This window comes from Camelus dromedarius, chromosome 34, assembly GCF_036321535.1.
Source record: "Camelus dromedarius isolate mCamDro1 chromosome 34, mCamDro1.pat, whole genome shotgun sequence".
In the NCBI taxonomy this organism is placed as follows: domain Eukaryota; kingdom Metazoa; phylum Chordata; class Mammalia; order Artiodactyla; family Camelidae; genus Camelus; species Camelus dromedarius.
In genome coordinates this window covers 13,775,155-13,793,161 of record NC_087469.1, presented here as the reverse complement: position 1 = coordinate 13,793,161, position 18,007 = coordinate 13,775,155, and the positions used below count along the sequence as shown (strand labels likewise).

At 40.0% G+C, this 18,007-nt stretch overlaps 1 protein-coding gene across 5 annotated transcripts in view; it reads left to right on the top strand.

Annotated features, from left to right (window-relative positions):
• The window catches only part of MSANTD2 (Myb/SANT DNA binding domain containing 2), a 28,438-nt gene that overhangs the window by 7,359 nt on the left and 3,072 nt on the right, over nucleotides 1-18,007 (top strand). The window contains exons 2-4 of one of the 5 annotated variants that reach the window (XR_010378947.1): nucleotides 11,230-11,319; nucleotides 15,075-15,330; nucleotides 16,974-17,034. Coding sequence is in view for 4 of the 5 variants with exons in the window: in XM_064482176.1 (XP_064338246.1) it covers nucleotides 15,075-15,330; nucleotides 16,974-17,034 (317 nt within the window). In the remaining variant the exon portion in view is untranslated. Of the gene's footprint in view, nucleotides 1-11,229; nucleotides 11,320-15,074; nucleotides 15,331-16,973; nucleotides 17,035-18,007 lie in introns of those variants that run through there. The other 4 variants (XM_064482178.1, XM_064482177.1, XM_064482176.1 and 1 more) reach the window with 4 other exon arrangements.

Below are 18,007 nucleotides of genomic sequence, written 5' to 3'. Positions count from 1 at the left end.
GCGTCCAAATAGTGTAGTTGTTCCAAAAACCTTAAGTGATCATCTGTTTAAAAAGTCATGTCTTTCGGTTGAAGAACATTTGCCATAGTGCATGAAGGTGTGCCTTAGACACTGCGGATGACTGGCTGGTGGTGTTGTCAAGGACTGTGTAAAAGGGTGGAGCAGACAGTTCTGGGATAACAGTGTGGTGGACATGCCAATTCCAGATCACGTGCATGTTTCGATAAATAACTTTTTTATAGTTTGAATTGCAGTTATGCAAATATCCATTATATATCTCGTTCCTTAAAGTATATACTGGGAAGAAAAAACAGAGCAATGCATCTTTGTGAACATTCAGCAAGGAGAAATATATTTTACCCTGTGGCCCAGTACTCACATAACATGCATACATACATATGTAGACACACACACATGCATATATATGTATGTGTATGACTGAAACAAATTTCACAAAATAATGATACTTATGTGCCATTTACTGTGTGTCTAAGTGCTTTACTGTTCTAAGTGCTTTACAAATATTAACTTATTCAATGCACGTAATGACACCATACTTAACTACGTGCAGTACACTCTGTGCAGTACACTCTGGTGTATTCTATTCTATCTGAATGCAGGTGTTCTGGCCCCCGAGCCTCTGGAGTAAGTACCGTCAGTGCACAGCTCGGGAAAGCACCCACTACAGCGCCTGCACCTGCCAGGCCCTCTTTCTCCAGCCCCCTCCCCACATCCTCCTCCTCTACCCAGTGTTCTTTAGCTTGGCCTCCCCCTGCACCCCAGCCCCTCTGGTACCTTATCTTACCCCCAACTCTCAGTTGTCTCCAGAAGTCCCCTCACCTAAAGCTGGTGCAAAGAAAACCTGGGAGGGTGGGGGCGACCGCACCCACTGGTATTGGGCAGCAGGCTTGCTCCTTGGGGACTGGCAGCCCAGGGTCACGTTGGTCCCCACGCGGGGCACGCCCCGGAGGTGGCAGGATGGAGGAGCTGGAGGAACTGGCAGAGGGGAGACAGGTTAAAAACTCACAGCCAGGGCACCAACAGCTCCCCTCCCCCACTCCCACACACTGACCCTTCTGTCACTCCCTCTGCCCCTCCCCCAACCTTCACACTCAGTCGTTTGGGAGAGGGACCTCCCTGACCTCCCCGGGGTGCTCCCCACTTACCCAGCACATTGAGTTCTAACGTTCTGCTGCTGTGAACTCTGCTCTCTTTGCCTTGACTGGCTTGCACATTCACAGAACAGAGGTAGGGCCCAGAGTCTTTCTCCTTCAGGCCCTGGAGCCGCAGGGACACATTCCGGGAGGGCATGGAGTAGACCAGGGAGGCTCCAGTTTTGCTAGAGGTGACCCCACTGATGTGCGACAACACCTGCTGTGGGGCATGACACCTCCCCGTTATTACATGCGTGCTTTGTGTCCGTGGGCAGCTCCTCCCCTGCCCTCCCCCAAACTGGGGGTCTTCAAATGCCCCTCACCTGCACCCCACCCAGCTCTCCATTCACTCCCTGTCCCCCTAGCCACTCTCTCATTGCCTCAGGTCCTCTTCACCAGAGCAGTTCCTGTGTACACTGTGTCTTCATTTCCTACTTGGGGTGTTTAGAAAGGTGATCACAACCCATTAAAATTGATTATCCAGCATACTAATGGGTTATAACCTGCAGTTAGATAAAAGAGGAATGGAAGATAATGAGGTGAGATCAGGTTTATTTCAGTCATTGTGCTACTTTAGACTTAAGGTATCAAAACTCAAGAAATGTCATTAATTTGGAACAGGCTGTGTCCCAGATAATTCCGGTGGGGTGTTTTTTATGTAGTTCTAGATAGCTGGAGCCTAGAGTTTGAGGGGAGAGGGTGAAAGGAGGTAGGAAGTGGTAAGAAATGAGACTGAAGACATAAACAAGAGGTCTGATGGTGTGCTAAGGAGTTTGGACTTCATCCTAAATTATCAAAGAATTTTCAACTGGGGAGTGACATGGTTAGTCTGAGGTTCTGGAACTGGCTATAAGATGGAAAATGAATTGGAAAGGGTGAGACTGGAAACACAGAGATCTTTTAGAGGCTCCTTGCTGTGAGCTAGACAAGAGGTGAAATAAAACAGTGCCAGGGAAAATGAAGAGGCGGGGAACAGACTTCAGATATATCAAAATTAGTCGGGCTGTTACAGAGAATCTGAAAATTCTAATTTATAAGATTTATTCGGTCTCGGCACACAGCTCACTATGTTCTTTCTCTACCAACTTACACAGAGGATTCTTAGTTGTCCTTAGAGATCATTATGGTACTTACAGCTTAAGTTTTTAGAGTTGGTTCTAGACACCACTGAGGTCCAACTGAAACACCATTTTAGGACAGTCCCGTCTGTGTTACATTCAGGGTGTACTCTGTACAGACTCTCTTGGATTCTGATCTGCTCCCCAGGTTTCAGAAGTGATCCTGCCTTCTTTTTCTCTGACATTACTGGCGGGCAGGAACTAAATTTCAGATCTAAAATTTTGAATGTTAATTGTCGTGCCTGCGCTCTAAAGCAGGCTCACGTCACTAGGATGAGGCAGAATAGCTGTGTCCCCCCACCCTCCCCGCTTTGGAAGGTTGTAACTGTGTAATGTTTTAAAAATGTTTAAAAAAGAAAAGAAAAAGGGAGAAAAAACTTCTTAAATTTCAAAAGCAAAGACCAGTACCATAAAGAACTTTAGATTTTAAACTACTGATTGCTAGGATTGCCCACTGATTATTAGATACTCTTTAATTTTGTTCCTTTTGTGGGGTTTGTGCAGTGTGTTATTCTGCCTGCTATTTACCATTGCAGAAACTTCATCCAGTGTTCAGAAGGGGTGCTCGGTGAGTCTGGGCCTCTTGTGCTGCATATGTTACAAATTATGTGGAGTTTGTAATCTATGCGAAGTCTTCCCCCTTATTGTTTTGAATAATTGAGTAATGTCTGCATATTGGAATAAGACATGTATTTAAATCTGTATAATTCTTACCTATTTGTAGTTGAGTCCTTGAGAGCCGGTGGGAATACTTTTATTCTTGGCACTAATCAAGTGAGCGTTATCTTGTCACTTAGTGGGTGGGATGTGGTACTATTCCTTAGTAAGAATAAAAACTGATTTATTCTCAGGCATTTTAGGAATAACAGCCATCATTTTATTTTTATATATGTGTTCTTGGCTGTATTCATAAATTACATTTTTTAAGCTACCAAATAATACTTCATTCAATATAAAGTGATACAGTAGAATGGAAGTTATTTACCTAGATCTGTTTTATAGTTGCATTTTCTCAGCCTGTGTAAGATGATTCTGTTGTAATAGCTTGAATTTTTGAAACTCACAATGTTGTTTCTCTACTACCTTCAGATTATTTCATTTATCTGAATAAGTCAATTATGTTTGTACTTGATATTAATAAAACCAGAATAAAGTTCATACCTACCAAAACCTGCTTTTATCATTATTGATTAAAATTTACAGATACTTTTCTCTAAATGGATAGAGCTGGTTTATGATTTAGAAAGAAGAGTATGATAAGTCAGAAAGTACCTTGACCTTGTATTTGATCTCTCAGATGCTATTTACAATCGTGAGGGACTTTCTTTCATTCATTGATTCATTGATTCATTCATTTAGCAAAAATCTATTGAGCTGCTTCTGCATGCCAGACATTGATTTAGGCGCTGGGAATACATCAGTGAATAAAACTGAAAAAAAAAAAAACAAAACAAAAAAAACAAAACCCTGCCTTCAAAGAGCTTATATTCTGGTAGAAAACAATATAATATTTAAAACGTGTTCATTCAAAACAATTAACACGATTAGAAAGAAAACCTCTCAAATGTGATGTTCCTGGATACCAGCCTTCTTGATCTCAGAAAGTTTGAGCTCGCTGCCTTTCATGATGCATAAGAAATAGAAATTCATTTGGCTTTGTTAAGAATGACTTACATGATTTTATATTAGGCCTCTTTGTTGCAGTATTTCCAGTTGTCACTAAGGTTTAGCCCTGGAAGCAGCAGAGTGCCATGCTGTTGGAATTCACGCAGTCATTAGATAATGAGCATCCCTGTGCTGGGCCCCAGAGGTGCCGTCTTCAGCAGATTGAGCAGATTCTTCTCTCTTGTGCAAATTAGGAAACATGGTTAATAGTTGGACTTGAGAGATCAGAGTTGTGCCAATTTTAGAACAGTATAAAATATTTTTTCTTTATATAAATTATATAAACTGCATTACAAAATAAAGAGGAAAAATCAATGGAAAAATTTTAACTTCACTATAGCGTAACTATGTATCCTTGAAATGTTATTTTTCAAGAAGTGATGGTGAATCTTACTTTAATTCCAATAAATTTTCATGCACCAAATAAATGTGAGGTCTACATGCTTTTTGTTTTATCAAATTCCAAGAACATATATAGGTCGTTCATATATCTTATTACTTGATTCATGCCTGCCTCCTGCTTCTTGCAAACAGGTTGCCCAGTGAGTGATGCCAAATCCTCACTCAGGATAGGTAGGTAGGATTCCCTTTTTAATCCCTTGGCTTGTATGTCAGAGTGTTAGTCATCGTATTCTTGCCAAGACTATAGACCTTTGAAAATGGTTACATGATTGGCCGTTATTTATAAAAGAATAAATCTGAAAAGTTGAAGAATCTATGAAGATATAGCCAGGTGTTTCTGAAACTTGAATAATGTATGGGCAAAAATGTTTTATATAACAATGTTACTTAATATGTAACAAACCTAAATCTAGATACAAATTTCTTTTTCTTAAGAGTTTTAACATGTTATCAAACAAAAACAGCTTTAGAAAACACTTAAAGTACTAATAAAACTAACAATAAAGAAAAATCAAGTGAGCATTCCTTTAATATTGGATGATATAGTTTAGCTGAAACTTACTTGCTTTTCCAAACAAGATTCTGATATTGACTGCTACAGTGAGGTTCTTTTGAGTTTGTTATTCCTACCATGTGCTTAGTGATACAACTTTGCTGTTGTTTTTTCTCTGTTTGAACGAACCTTTACTGACAAGGCCCTTTGGTCTTAAATGGTATGACTATCATTTTTGTAATAATAACAAATAGCTGACATTTACTTAACGTAAGCTATTGAGCAGACACTGTTTTAAATGCTCTACTTGTATTTTTCATTTAACACAACAAATCTAAAATGGAGATATATTATTAGCCTCACCTTACAGATGGAGAAACTGAGGCACAGAGAGATTAATTTGTCTAAGGTCACAAAGCTGGACTAAGCAGTCTGACTCCATGCTCTTAACCAGTTGGTTACAGTACCCCCTTATAAATTATCAGCCCACTTTTTATTAAATTTTGACAGTTGAAATATTTTGGCAACAATGGGATCATAAACAGTCGTAAATACAAAACCAGAATCACATAGCAACACCCAGATGAGCCTCATTATGCCCATACATGTTTCTTGTCATAGAAATGAAAACACAAATTTAAAGAATTCTTAAAATTCATAGTGTCCTAAGATTATAAACACAATGAGAGACATTGATTTGGAAGTCCCAAGGAAAAATTTAAAACAGGTGTTGAACCATAAATAGGACTCTTTGGCAGAAGACTCATTCAGTCATTCAGACCTTTATATAAGTGATGGTATGTATTGGACTGCCAGCTCCTCTTAAAGGAAGTAAGTTTGACATTATAGAAGGAGAAACATTTACAAAGTAGAATGACTTTTTAAGAGTAAAAGCAGGAAGGGTGTGGCTTACTGAAGGGAGCCATGTACTGTCCATTGCTTTATGCCTGCCATTGTTCACCTCATGTGTAAATGACTTGGGTACTCTTCTCCTTAGAGATGGTGAGGATGAAATGGACTGTTTTGTAATATATAAGATAAATATATAAAAAGGAGATATGCATATGAAGAAAGCTAAACATAGAATCAGAAAATGAGAAATGAGAGAGTGCAGGGTGTATAGCAGTAACCCAGGTAAATATGTTTACTTCAGCTAAATACTGAAATGACCTATGAGCCTCCTGGCGACCATGGCAAAAAGGTAAATACAGTGACTTTGTGTAGTTTTCAATATCTGCAGAAGAGAAGCATACCAGGTCCCAGTTTTGAAACCTAAGATGACATTAAGGACAGTCTGACAGTGACCTTGGATAAGCTCTTGGGTTTCTCGAAGTTCTCGTCTATGTTAAACAGGGGTGCCTCACCTATCTTCCAGAGAGATGTAATACACGTGGCCCAGACCCCTCCTGCAGGAGGGAGGCACTAGTCCACCCCACCAGCTGCCTTGCAGTGCTGACTGATGATGACTTCTGGTTGGATTCCTCCCAGGAATTTCCTGTTGCCCAAGGTCAGGCTCTCTCTCCAGTGGCCGCCTGAACCCAGTGTTTGGTCAGTGCTGAAATACAGAGGTACAGCCTCCTTGCCTCAATTCAGGGCGACTCTGAAGGGTCATCCAGGTTCTCTACTTCACGTGAGGGTTAGCCAAGGCCTCTGCTGCAGCTGGGAATCACTTCCACTTCTTTCTCTGCCCAGTCCTGCTCCTCATTCTCTCGCAAGTGCTGTTCTAAAGCGCCCTCTCCTGTAAACCGCCTGCACACAGCCTCCCCAGGGTTTATTTCCCGGGACCCTCTCTTTTAGCATTATTGTAAAAATTAGGAATAATAAATGTGAACTGCTTACCCCAAATCTCAGCACATGGTAGGCACTGAGAAAATGAGAGTAATGGTTTACTTCCATTACATGAGACATTGAGCCACATATGAAAACTGTTTGATTTTTGTAGAAGATAATTGACATTTTTTCATATGGTGATTGCTTTTAGCAATCCTTGTAAAAATTAAAAAATGCTACCAAATGAGCTATTAGAAGTGTTAATGATTACCTGAGTTTCTAACAACTTCCTCAGTAAGTTCAGGTTGCCCAAGGACAGGTACATAAACTTAAAACATGCTTATTTTCAAGTTTTTCATAGGGTATGTGTCAGGATATGAAGATGTATCCTTCTCATGCATATATGACCTGTAGTTTGTACTAGGCAAATGCAAGAAAAAAAACCCAATCTTGTGAAGTAATTTAATATTTACCTGGTTTTAACAATTGACTGAAACTTCACTTAATGCTTGTACCCCAATATCTTAATGGAGGATTTCTAATAAGCTTATTTTTTAGATGACTTTATTTAGATGTCCAAATTCTTTCACAACCAAATAAGCAAAATTTACTAACGGAAAAAAAAATCTGTATTGTAGGTTATCTCTGCATCATAGATGGTAGTTTTTAGTAGGAAAATGACTGCAAAACTGAGAATTAGTGGTCACTATATGAGAGGGGTCAATCAAGCGGCCTATTTCAGAGGGAAGCCCGCTCTGCATAAACATCGGTCGCAAGAGTGGAAGAAAGTGTCTTTGTGTTTGGGAAGCAGTCTCATGTAACAATAAAGCCGTGTGAGGATTTTGGGGGTCTGGGTGCACATGTTCATGTGTCATGCTTAATTTTTAAACACTGTTGATTATGAAATTGCATAATGCAGGGTGTCTGCACAGGAGGCTTTTAAAGATGAATGATCCTGCTATCCTAGGTATAGTACAGATATTTCTCTTGAATGTCTTTTTTCAATTTTATCACATGCTAATAAAATTTAAGCTCTTTAATAGCATCCAAATACTTCTTTTTGTTGGTGCCCTAGGGTGTGAAGTACTGAGAAAAAGATTCAACAGAGATGCTAATGTAGCAGCATCAGAGGTGTTATAGGAGATCGGAGGAAAATAACCTCTAATCAGAGTCAGTATTTCACCAAACTGATTTTTTTTTCTCTTTTAGGTGGGGAGAAGGTTCTAGAAAGACAGTGTTATGTCTGATGCTTATGTCTGAATAGTTAAGTAGTTCAGTATAATCTAATTTTTTGAACTGTCTTGTTTTATTAGAGAAGCACTTGAGGATTCCATGTTTAGAAGGATTCTTGTATCCCAAAGAAGCCATTAAACATGACCATGCATGCTAAGTGTGGCTTATCTAGTATCGCTGCCCATGGGGGATTTTGTATGAGTGTCTGTATGATTTACGTACAGTATAGAGTTAAAAGCTTTATGGTCATGGGCATGGTTCCTTGAGCAATGAAGGCTGTTTGGTTTTGACAGTTAGGATTGTCTTCCCTGAGGGCTTCTTTTTCTTCATAATCTGCCTGGGTAAGACCCGCATCTGCTAGCATGGAGGAAGCCAGAAAATCAGGGGTTGATAATTCACTGAGAGTAAGAATTTCCTGAATAATTTGTTCTGTGCAAGAATTTCTCCCTCGTGAAGACATACTGACCAGTCATAGACACAAAAGTGAATCGTTGATAGCCAGATTCGGGATGGTACAGCCGGTAGAGTTCAGTCCTGGACAGTTCCCCACAAAGACTGCAGAGAGGTAAGAGCTCTTGGTTTCTGGTAGTCATTCTTCTGTTTGGCCCTGTTAAAATCCAGGAAACAATTGAGTCTTTTTTCCTTTTCTATCTCTGACAGAGCTACTTTATATTCTTGAATATTTTACTTATTTAACGGGTAAGGCATAAGAAATAATAAAATGTGGACAGGGTTACAGAGCTCCTTTTGGCAGGCGATCCCTCTCCCCAACCCTGCCCCCCAAAGGAGAGTGTAACAAGAGTGGTAGATATTTAAAAAGAGCCTTGCCCTCCGCTGTTAGTCCTCCTTTGCTACGAAGAAATTACTTTGCTTTTTTAATTATAACTGTGTCTATGTTTTATACCCTTCGCTGCCTCTGCTTTTTTCAGGTTTTAGGAGCCTTAGGTTTATTGATTTTTGTAAATATAACCCACCATTGTGGTTAAACAGTGAGTTTCCTGATTTTCTTTCCTAAGAAAATTTTGATCTTCTTGCTAGTGATTTACTACAAAATTACCTCAATTCATTTACTTAATAAATATATACTGAACAATCCTTATGTGATAGGCACTATTCTGGACTCCAAGAAACAGCAAACAAGGCAGACATACTCCCGACCTCATGGAGTTTGTAATCTAGTGGAACAGCTCTCTTAGGATAAGTTAGCGTTTTGTGAGTGGCATTTGCTAATTCTATATGCCAAGTCCCTTTTGGAGGAATACTTATATTTGACTTGGAGCCTTGGCTTCTCATTTTGTTAAATGAGGAAGTTGGGCTAGATGATCTCTGAAGTTTTTTTTCCCATTTAAAACTTCCATAGTATTTTGGAAGTTAGAACCTGGTATGTCATCAGAGCCTTGGTCAGCTCCACCCACCCCCTGGCAATCAGTATATCACAGAAAGTTTTACAAAGGAGGTGTTTGGCAAGGATAGTGATGCGGATAGGTAATGACCAGCATCCAGGGCTGCAGGAAGGTCCCATGAGTTAAGGAGAGAGTTTGAGGACCATTGTTCGTAGTAATTAAGGCATTGCTGACTATTATACGAACAGTTTCAGTGGAATAATAGACCAGACTTTGATCCCATTGGGTTAACGACTGAGTTAGTATAGACATTGCCTATTGCTTTGAGTCCCTTTAGTCTTCAGGCTGTGTTAAAATGGGGAGATGTTAAAGCTTAGCCATTGTCTACCAAGGAAGGTAGTCAAGACTGACTTCACTATACTTGTTTCTAGGTGTGTGAATTTCCCTGTTCTAAGTTGTTATCCTAGGTAATTTATCTAGCATCTATATTAATAAGTTAATCAGATAGTGAATGACCAAGTACTATGTGATGCAATTGGAACAGATCATCAGCGTAAGTCATGAATCATTTGTTGCTGCTTAATTGCTACTTCAGGAAAAGATTTCTTCCCCTCCAGGTAGAAAAAAAGTGCTATATTTTTGTGAAGAGTAAATTGATATCCTTGTAAGCTTTTACTGATAGGAATTGCTGCTTTCAAGAAGCAGAGGAATTTCACTAATTTACCTCTTAAAGGAAATATTAATGCTGCTTTATCTAAATGAGCAGCATATTGAAGAAACTGGGGAAATTGTATTTGAACTGGTCCCAGTCTTCAGACTCTCTTGTAAAACCTAAGACACAGGCTAAGTCTACCTTATTTTAGGGTTTCTTACTAATACTTACTATATTCTTTAGTAGAAGAAATAACCCCATGGCAGAGAGCAGAGTTTCTTAACCCGAGGTTCTTGTATGAGCTCTTCAGATAGTCCATGTTCCCCCAACACTGTACAGAACAGTTTTGTATGTGTGTGCTTCCAGGGAGGGGATCCAGGACCCCGAAAAGTTAAGAACCTCTGCTCTGGAGAGGGGGAGGAAAAGGAAAAGGGACTCGTAAGAATAAAAAGATTTCTCATTTGCCAAAACCTCTGTAGCACTAAGAACTGGGGAGTGTGAGAGCAGTGCTGTGCTTTTAGTTTTGGTTTTGTTTTGTTGGGGTTTTTGGTTGGTGGTTTTGAAGGATTAGGTGATTGGCAAGTCACTTCGCCAGATTTTAATGTACAGAAAACCTAAGAAAGCAGATAGTAAAGGTTCTACTGGAGGTTTGCTCCCAGTGTAATTTCCACTGCCTCTTGTGGAATATAACATGATTTTTTAAAGCCTTTGTTTGCAAGTAAGTGTACTCTTTATTTAATCTTTTGGGTTAAATAATCTTAAATTGATCACATTTAGTTAGCAGTGGGTTAAGATAAACTATGTAATCCATTTTGAGTGTGGCCAGTTTAGCAGCTATATTTGAAAATCTGTTTCACTGCTTGTGTTTTCTTATAACATTGTTTCCTGCTATTATAACTAAGCTGTCCTCCCTGCAGTTTGACTGTTTTTCATCTGACATCTTACACTGATCAGGCCAGTGTTTTCTAAACATTTATATGGCAGTTACGCCTTATTTCTATCCCTCCTTGTTATATATCCTGTTCCACGCACGGTCAGTTCTGTTAGAACAGTGGTTTGTCATGGTGATGATTTTATGATTGTATGAAACGGGGCAAATTTTGAGAAAATGATTGAGCCAGTAGCTGAATTGGGTGTCGTATGCCCATAAGATTTATTTAGCTTGCTTCCTACTTGGCCATGCCAGGGAAGAATTCTGTTCTTCCCACTTCCTGAAAGTCAAAGGAGGGACTGGAGGACACGGAAACAAAAGAAACCTTATTTTTACCCCCAAAGTAGCTGATATGATGTCAGGAAGGGCTTTGATGAAACCACTGGCCCTACTTATAGATCTTATTTTCCAAGCCTTTCATTATTTTATTTGCCCTTTTCTGAACTCTACAATTTCCCTCTCTTGTAGCTGGTTCGATGCCCAGAACTGAATGCTGTGCTCCAGCTGTGGCCTCACCGGTGCTGAATAGAGAGGAAGAGCCACCTTCATAGCTTACATGTGATTCCTCTGCTTATACAACCCAATACTGGATTTACTTACTTTGGCAAGATAGCTGCATTGTGCACTGTATTTAATGTTACGTGTCCTGTAACCCTGGGTCTCTCTCTGCATTGCTGCCGTTAAACCCCCAATCCTGCCAATCTAAAACTCCTGCCTTTGTTTACCTGCCCCCCCACCCCACCCCCAGACTCCCCTTACATCCATCCACAATTAATGTCATCTTTATTCTCTCATTTCCTTTCACTATAATCTTAAACTTCGGCAGAACTCTCCCTCTGTCTATAAATTGTCAGTTGTCAGCCATCTTATTTTTCTCCCTGCTTTGGTGATGGGACATCTTCCACGTCTTTTCCTTTTGTAGCCATTGAACACTTGGCACAGTGGGTCTACCAGAAGTTCACTTGGCATTTCTTCCAAATCAAATACCTTTGACCTCCTCTGATTTGACCACCTCATCAGGTTGTTTCCTGTGCTTTAGTTCTTCTGTCTGGCTTTTCTTGACTCCCCCTGGCCTCTGTGGCTGTGGCTTCACTTAGGAGGTCGTGTTATCTCACAGCTCTCGCCCCAGGGCGGAGACAGGGATCCCGATTTACCTCGGACATTTCCAACAGCAAGGGAAGCGTTACTCTTCTTAATTGTCAATAGTGTAGTCTCATAATTTTTAGCGGATTCTTTCCCCACTGAGATCTTAATTTTTAAAAAACTGCTAGAGCTAAGTGCCTGTACATTTCTAAGATGAGTGAGGTGAATGAAGGAGGAAGGAAAACAAAGTTTTTGTGTTGAACAGGAGATGGTTCTCTAAGTAAGCTGCACTGAGGTTCTTGTTGGGTTTGGTATAGCGTCTAATATGGGAGGCGAGACTCCATTTTTCCTAGATTCCAGATCATTATGTGAATCTCAGATTTACAGTAGGTATGTAGTCGGCTTATTTAGGACTGTTGACGTAGATACAACAATCACTTAACGGTATGCTTTGGTTAATCATTTAGTGTGTGGGAAGTGTAACCTCTTCTGCTTTATTACGGATAATAAGAATTGAAAAGTCTCCATATGTCCAAGTCCCTCTAGTTTAACTAAATCCTAGTCTTTCTTACAGTAGCAGTCAAGCTGGTGTGTAAGTTCTTACTCTTTTTTCCATCGTAGTTGACTTGTGCTATTTAAACAGCCTCTCCTTGGATCTGTGTGGTCTTCAGTGAACCCAGAAAGTACCTCTTTTGTATATTTATGCCTTGAGAGAGTTAAAATCAATTTGGAAATCTTTTTAAACATTATTTTAATACTTCAGATTCCTATCACATGGATTTATGAGTTACCAGAACATTTCTCATTCAGACCCCCTAATAGATATTTTACATATCAGCCTATTACACTATTAACGTGTAGTTCAAAAGTACACTAAAATAAGAGGTGGCAAGGTCTGTTAGGCTTTTTTGATGAAATATAAAATATCTCATCTGACTGTTCTTCCATTTCTGAAACCCTTAGATATTGGTAGTTTCCGTAGTCATAATTACATCCGCTAAGTGACATTTTAAGCTCAATTTGGTAGTTTCAAAGAAAGTAAATCTTTTCTGTGGTTTTCCACCACGTACATGGTCAAAGGTTGGTGGCTTTGCTTATGCCCATGTCACAATCCTGATAATTCCTTCAAAGGAATGCTAGTTTTATTCCTTGACTTCTGAAATAACCCTCAGTGACAGCTCCAGTTGGGCTCTTTTGTGTCCTGAATGCCTTTCTCTAGGCAGTAAGTAGTGAGCAGCGGCATGGTTTCCATCTCCATTTATGGCCTTGGAAGGGTGAAAGGCACATGGCTGGGACTCTCCATTTACGGTCCTTGGAGGAGTTGAAAAGAGTGGTTGGGGTGTTCTTGGAGGCAGAAACTAGACATTGTGAGATAAAAATAAATTGGCAGGAGATGTTTGCAATTCAAATTCCAATCCCTGCAAGGAGGGCAGAGGGCACCAGGAAAGGGGAGTGTGTAGAAAGTCCAATTAGATCTGCTGCAGGCATTTGTCTCCTTCCATTGAAAGAGTTGCTCAGGACACGTTTCCCAAGTTCATTTCTAGAAAGTTGTGTGTTACATACTTGTGACTATCCTTTACCAAGAGAAAGAAGGAACTCTTAAAGAGTATATTATCAGAAACCTCAACTTTTTTTAAGGCATCATTTGAGGCACCAGAAGAGGTCTCCAGAAAGGGAGAATGAGGCAGGTGCTTATGCAGGGCACAGGCTGGCTGGTTTTAGGATGGAGTGACTCTAATCGCTGCTCTGCTTGTGTCTGAGGAAGATCGTCGTATATGTCATGCTTTTATTATTCCTTTTGCCCGTCGGGATTTCTGGCCTCAAGGGACAGATCTGCAAAGTATTTGACAGAGTGTCTTCCAGTAGTTTGCAGCTGTGATACTGAGCTTTTGCAGAGGCTCTGTAAAGATTATTCAGAGTTGTGTTCATTTGGTGAGAGTAGATGATATATTGGCTTATGGAAAGTAATCTCAATTTCAGGGGAAATTTATAGTCTGGCTAATGTGTATAAATGAAGTCTGAGGTGAAGTGCTTTGGCACAGTTGAGTTAGAAAGTATTTGGGATCCACCAGAGAAAAAGGGTCTTGTCTGTCATGAAAATTCTCAGAGTCAAACCCAGTAAAGTAGAAAGGAGATTCGAAGGAACAGAAGGAGGCAGAGGTGGGTTAGAGACTGAATGTAACTAAGCTAAATTTGGAACTAAGGTGCAAGGACTGGGACCAAGTCCTTGATTTATCTCTTGAACGATCATGTCAGATAGCATGAGATGTACCATTAAACTAAGGAAACTGGACTAATAATCGGAAATATGCATTAATTGGAACACCATGAAGCAAATTGAAGGCTTGTGCAAAATAATAACATTATCCAGGTTCTATCTGTGGACATGCATAATAATATTTATTTGCTGTGTGCCATATGGCAGAAAAAGAAGTGAAATAACACCCTTCCACCTCACTTCCCCCCCTCCCCCAAAAAAGAAATCATTGGCTTCTTGATTTGTTTGGCTGGCAGTCTGAGTTGGTAGAACAGACTAGTATTATTACTGGCTAATTTCTAGGCATAGGTGCTGTTTCTGGATAATTGATGTTGGAGACTGGGAATCTGTGGCATGATTGATTTGAAATCTCTTTTAAATTTTAGCAACTTCCCCAAAGACAAAGTGAGTTAGTAAGGAATACGGACTATGTTAATAATACGTTTTACTAGCTCATTCATTTAGGCAATTGTTTTCACCCTGTATTCTTTCTTAATCAAGAGTAAGGAAGGTTATTCTTTGCTTTGGGAAATTCTTCTTTCTGTCCTCCCTCCCCTCACTTTTTCCAAATTCTGGGCACAATAGCAGCTCTTTCTTTTCTGTGGCAGGTGTGCATCCTATTGGCTGGCTGGTATTTCTTTTTTTTTTTTTTTTTTTTTTTTTTTTTCTTTTTCTTTTAAAATGGGGGTGGGGGTATAAAAATATGTGTATGGGATACATGCAATAATGTTGTAATGTTTCTTGTTTAATGGATAATTAATTGCAAAATAATTGTTTGAATTATAACATGTTTGATTAAATGCTAAATTAGTATTTTTTTCTAATATAATAATGAATTTGAAATCTAGCATTCCTGTAACAATGTGTCTGTGTTTGTCTGTCTGTGTCTGTCTAATAGTAATTAATATCTGTGGTCCGTACCTGGAAGAGGAAGTACAGCTTTAAAGGAATAACAAAAGACTTTGTGTCTTAGACCCTTCGCAGGTGTTACAGTCGGGTGAAAGAACATGGTGTTGGGAAAAGAAAGAGCAGTTACACATTTGAACAGTTGGAACAGGTGTTTGGTCAGGGAGGATGGGATGCTCAGCCCTGCCAGCCTGTACTTATTAACAGTAGTGGCTTGTACCAGGAGCTGGAGTCAGATGGCAGCACTATGGAGGAGTATTCACAGGAGGACTGGGGAAACCACAGTCAGGATCTCCATGGCTATCCAACAGATCAGGAATTGGGTAAGAAAGCCAGCATCAATGATATGTGTGTGTGTGTGTGTGTGTGTGTGTGTACACATATCTTTATATGGTTCTTAATGTCCGTAATACCTTCTGGTACCATTCCCACTGACAGCACAATGCATATAGCCAGTCTATGTGGGGCAATTTGGGCATCCTTGGTTTAATCTTAAAGTGCCAGCTAGTGCTTGGTAATTTGGGCCCCACAAAGTTCCTGAAGACAAAATTCCTAAATACATAATTCTGAGCTACACAGCAAAGCTCAGTGACAGATAGAATCCTATGCAATTTAAAATATCCTGCACCTCCTAGTTCTAAAACGACTGCCGAGAATATTGGCTCTTGGCTCAACCGCAATGGATAAAACTGTCTTCCCTTTCCTTTATCCCCAGTTTTTTTTTTTTGTTGTTGTTGTTTTTGTTTTGTTTTGTTTTTTTCTATTTGTGATCTGGAAAAGGTCCCTTCCCAGGCTCCAGTCTGAGGAGTAAATGGAGGGAAGCCTGTGTTTGAAAGGCGCTGATATTTGAACTTTACCAGGGATCCTACTCCTTCAAACTTCATAAATTAGGATCCCATCCCAACAGTAGCTGGAATGATTTATTCACAGTCTTCACATTAAAAATGGAAAATAACACTCCTGGCCATCAAGTCTAAACTTACGTGGCCTAATTAAGAAGGTATATGTAGTTGTTTTTTGTTTCTTTTTGCAGTAAATGCTCCAATTTTCGTTTTCATAGTTTGAAAGTACTAAGCAGGGTTTTGCCGCGGCCACTGCGCATTAGCGGCAAGTGGTGCAGCGAGGGCTCACGAGCAAACGCCCTTCCTCGCCAGCGAGGTGCTTGGGCAGCCCCTGAGGAAGCGGAACCGGGATCGGCACTGTAAATGTGCCTCCCTAGCTGAAGGTAAAAGTCCACAGGCACTATTTTACAGACGTTCTGATGACAGAGAAATGCTAATTCAAAAGAAAAAGGGTTGAATGCTAATATTTCTTATGAATGCTATTTCTAAATTTAAAAAAATCTCAAATATTGGAAGAGAGGGAGAAAAGAAAGAAGCTATAGAACTGTAAGACTAACACAATGTAAGAAAGAGACTTAGTGATTGGAAGAATAAAAAGAGCAGATGCTAAGTGATCACTCCCTCTTAATTTCAACGTGGAATGAGGTCTAAATTACTGTGGCAACCTATAACTCCAGTTTTACTGGAGAGAGTTAAGTCACCCAAACCTTTGGAAAAAAATAACATACAGAGTATATTGATCCTGATACTGGGGGAATAACTGCTCTGCAAAACCCACCTAGAAAATCTAAGTAGAACAGAGTTATTTTCATTCTTGTTCCTTTAAAAATCATGTTTGCAGTGAAATTAAGCTTTAAGCTCCTAGCTGGAAATCCACTGGTGACCTTGAAGATTTTTATACTTGTAGAGCTGGTTTCTGATCTTGCATATAAATGTACGCATCTCATTAAATAAGAGTTATATTTATAAATCTTGCATTGGATAGTGTTTGACACTCGAATTAAGTTCTCATATTGCAAAGTATGGAACAAAAAGTAAGCATATCTACCTAATACATCTTAACTACGTAAATATATGCCACCACTGAGGAAAATATAATGTGTTCCCAAAACTCTGTTTTTCAGATGAAATACCTGTCACAAAGAGAACATTAAAAATAAAACAGGAGTCTTCTGAAGAAGCGCAGTAAGTAGATGTTCCATCTTTCTACAGAGTGCACTTACCTGAGTCTAACGGGGAGACGCAGAGAGTGACTGCTGCAGTTAGATGTGCTGTGAAAGTCACGGCCACCACTGAGGAGGCAGGTCTAGTTGATCTTTCTCATCTTCTTAGCCTGAGTGTTCCAGTGGTTAACCTAAAATGCTGAGGATTTTGTATACAAGAAGAAGAAGTAAATGTATTACATGAAAATAAGCTTGTTTATGGTATTTGCCTGTGTGTGGGTGTGGATGTTTGGACGTGTAAATACAATACAAAGATGACTCGCAAGGCCCTGTGTTTGTCTGGGGTTAGGTGAAATGATAGGAGGGGCAGAGGGACACTTAAATCCCTTAGAATATTCCATTTTGGGAATCAAAAAGCAAGCTCTTAGGAACTACAGGGGAGGCTCAACTGATGTAACTGGGGATGAACTCAGACCTCACAGAACTGGCGTCCCCAGTTTCAGACCCCCTGAACGTTTCCCATGGTTGGAACTTCAGAAATCAGGAACTGCAACAGGAACTGTTTGAATAACGGGGCCGGTTCTCACTGTGCTCCAGAGCTTCGAAAAGCCAGTCTGAGACTTGAGCCCACAGAGCGTCAGGCTGAGATCAGATCAGTGGGGCAGAAAGCTGACAGGCTCTGCAGAAATGTCTAGCCTGGCTGCCTCTGCTCCAGGTTTCAGCTCACAGGCAGAGAGGTTCCTAATAGGTGATTTATTTTCCAGTGTAACAGATTCCTCATACCTGCTCCTTACGGATGATTTAGGGCAATGACAATGCTGAATAAACACTTCATGTGGGCATTGGATTTTTTTTATTCTAGGTGTAGGTGGGATTAGCCTGAACTAGCATATATGTCCCGTAGTAAAATGCCCTGTCCTTCACCCGTGAAGAAGGGTCACCACTGATTTATCAAATATCTGCTGTATGTCAGGCATTGGGATACAGCAGTGAGC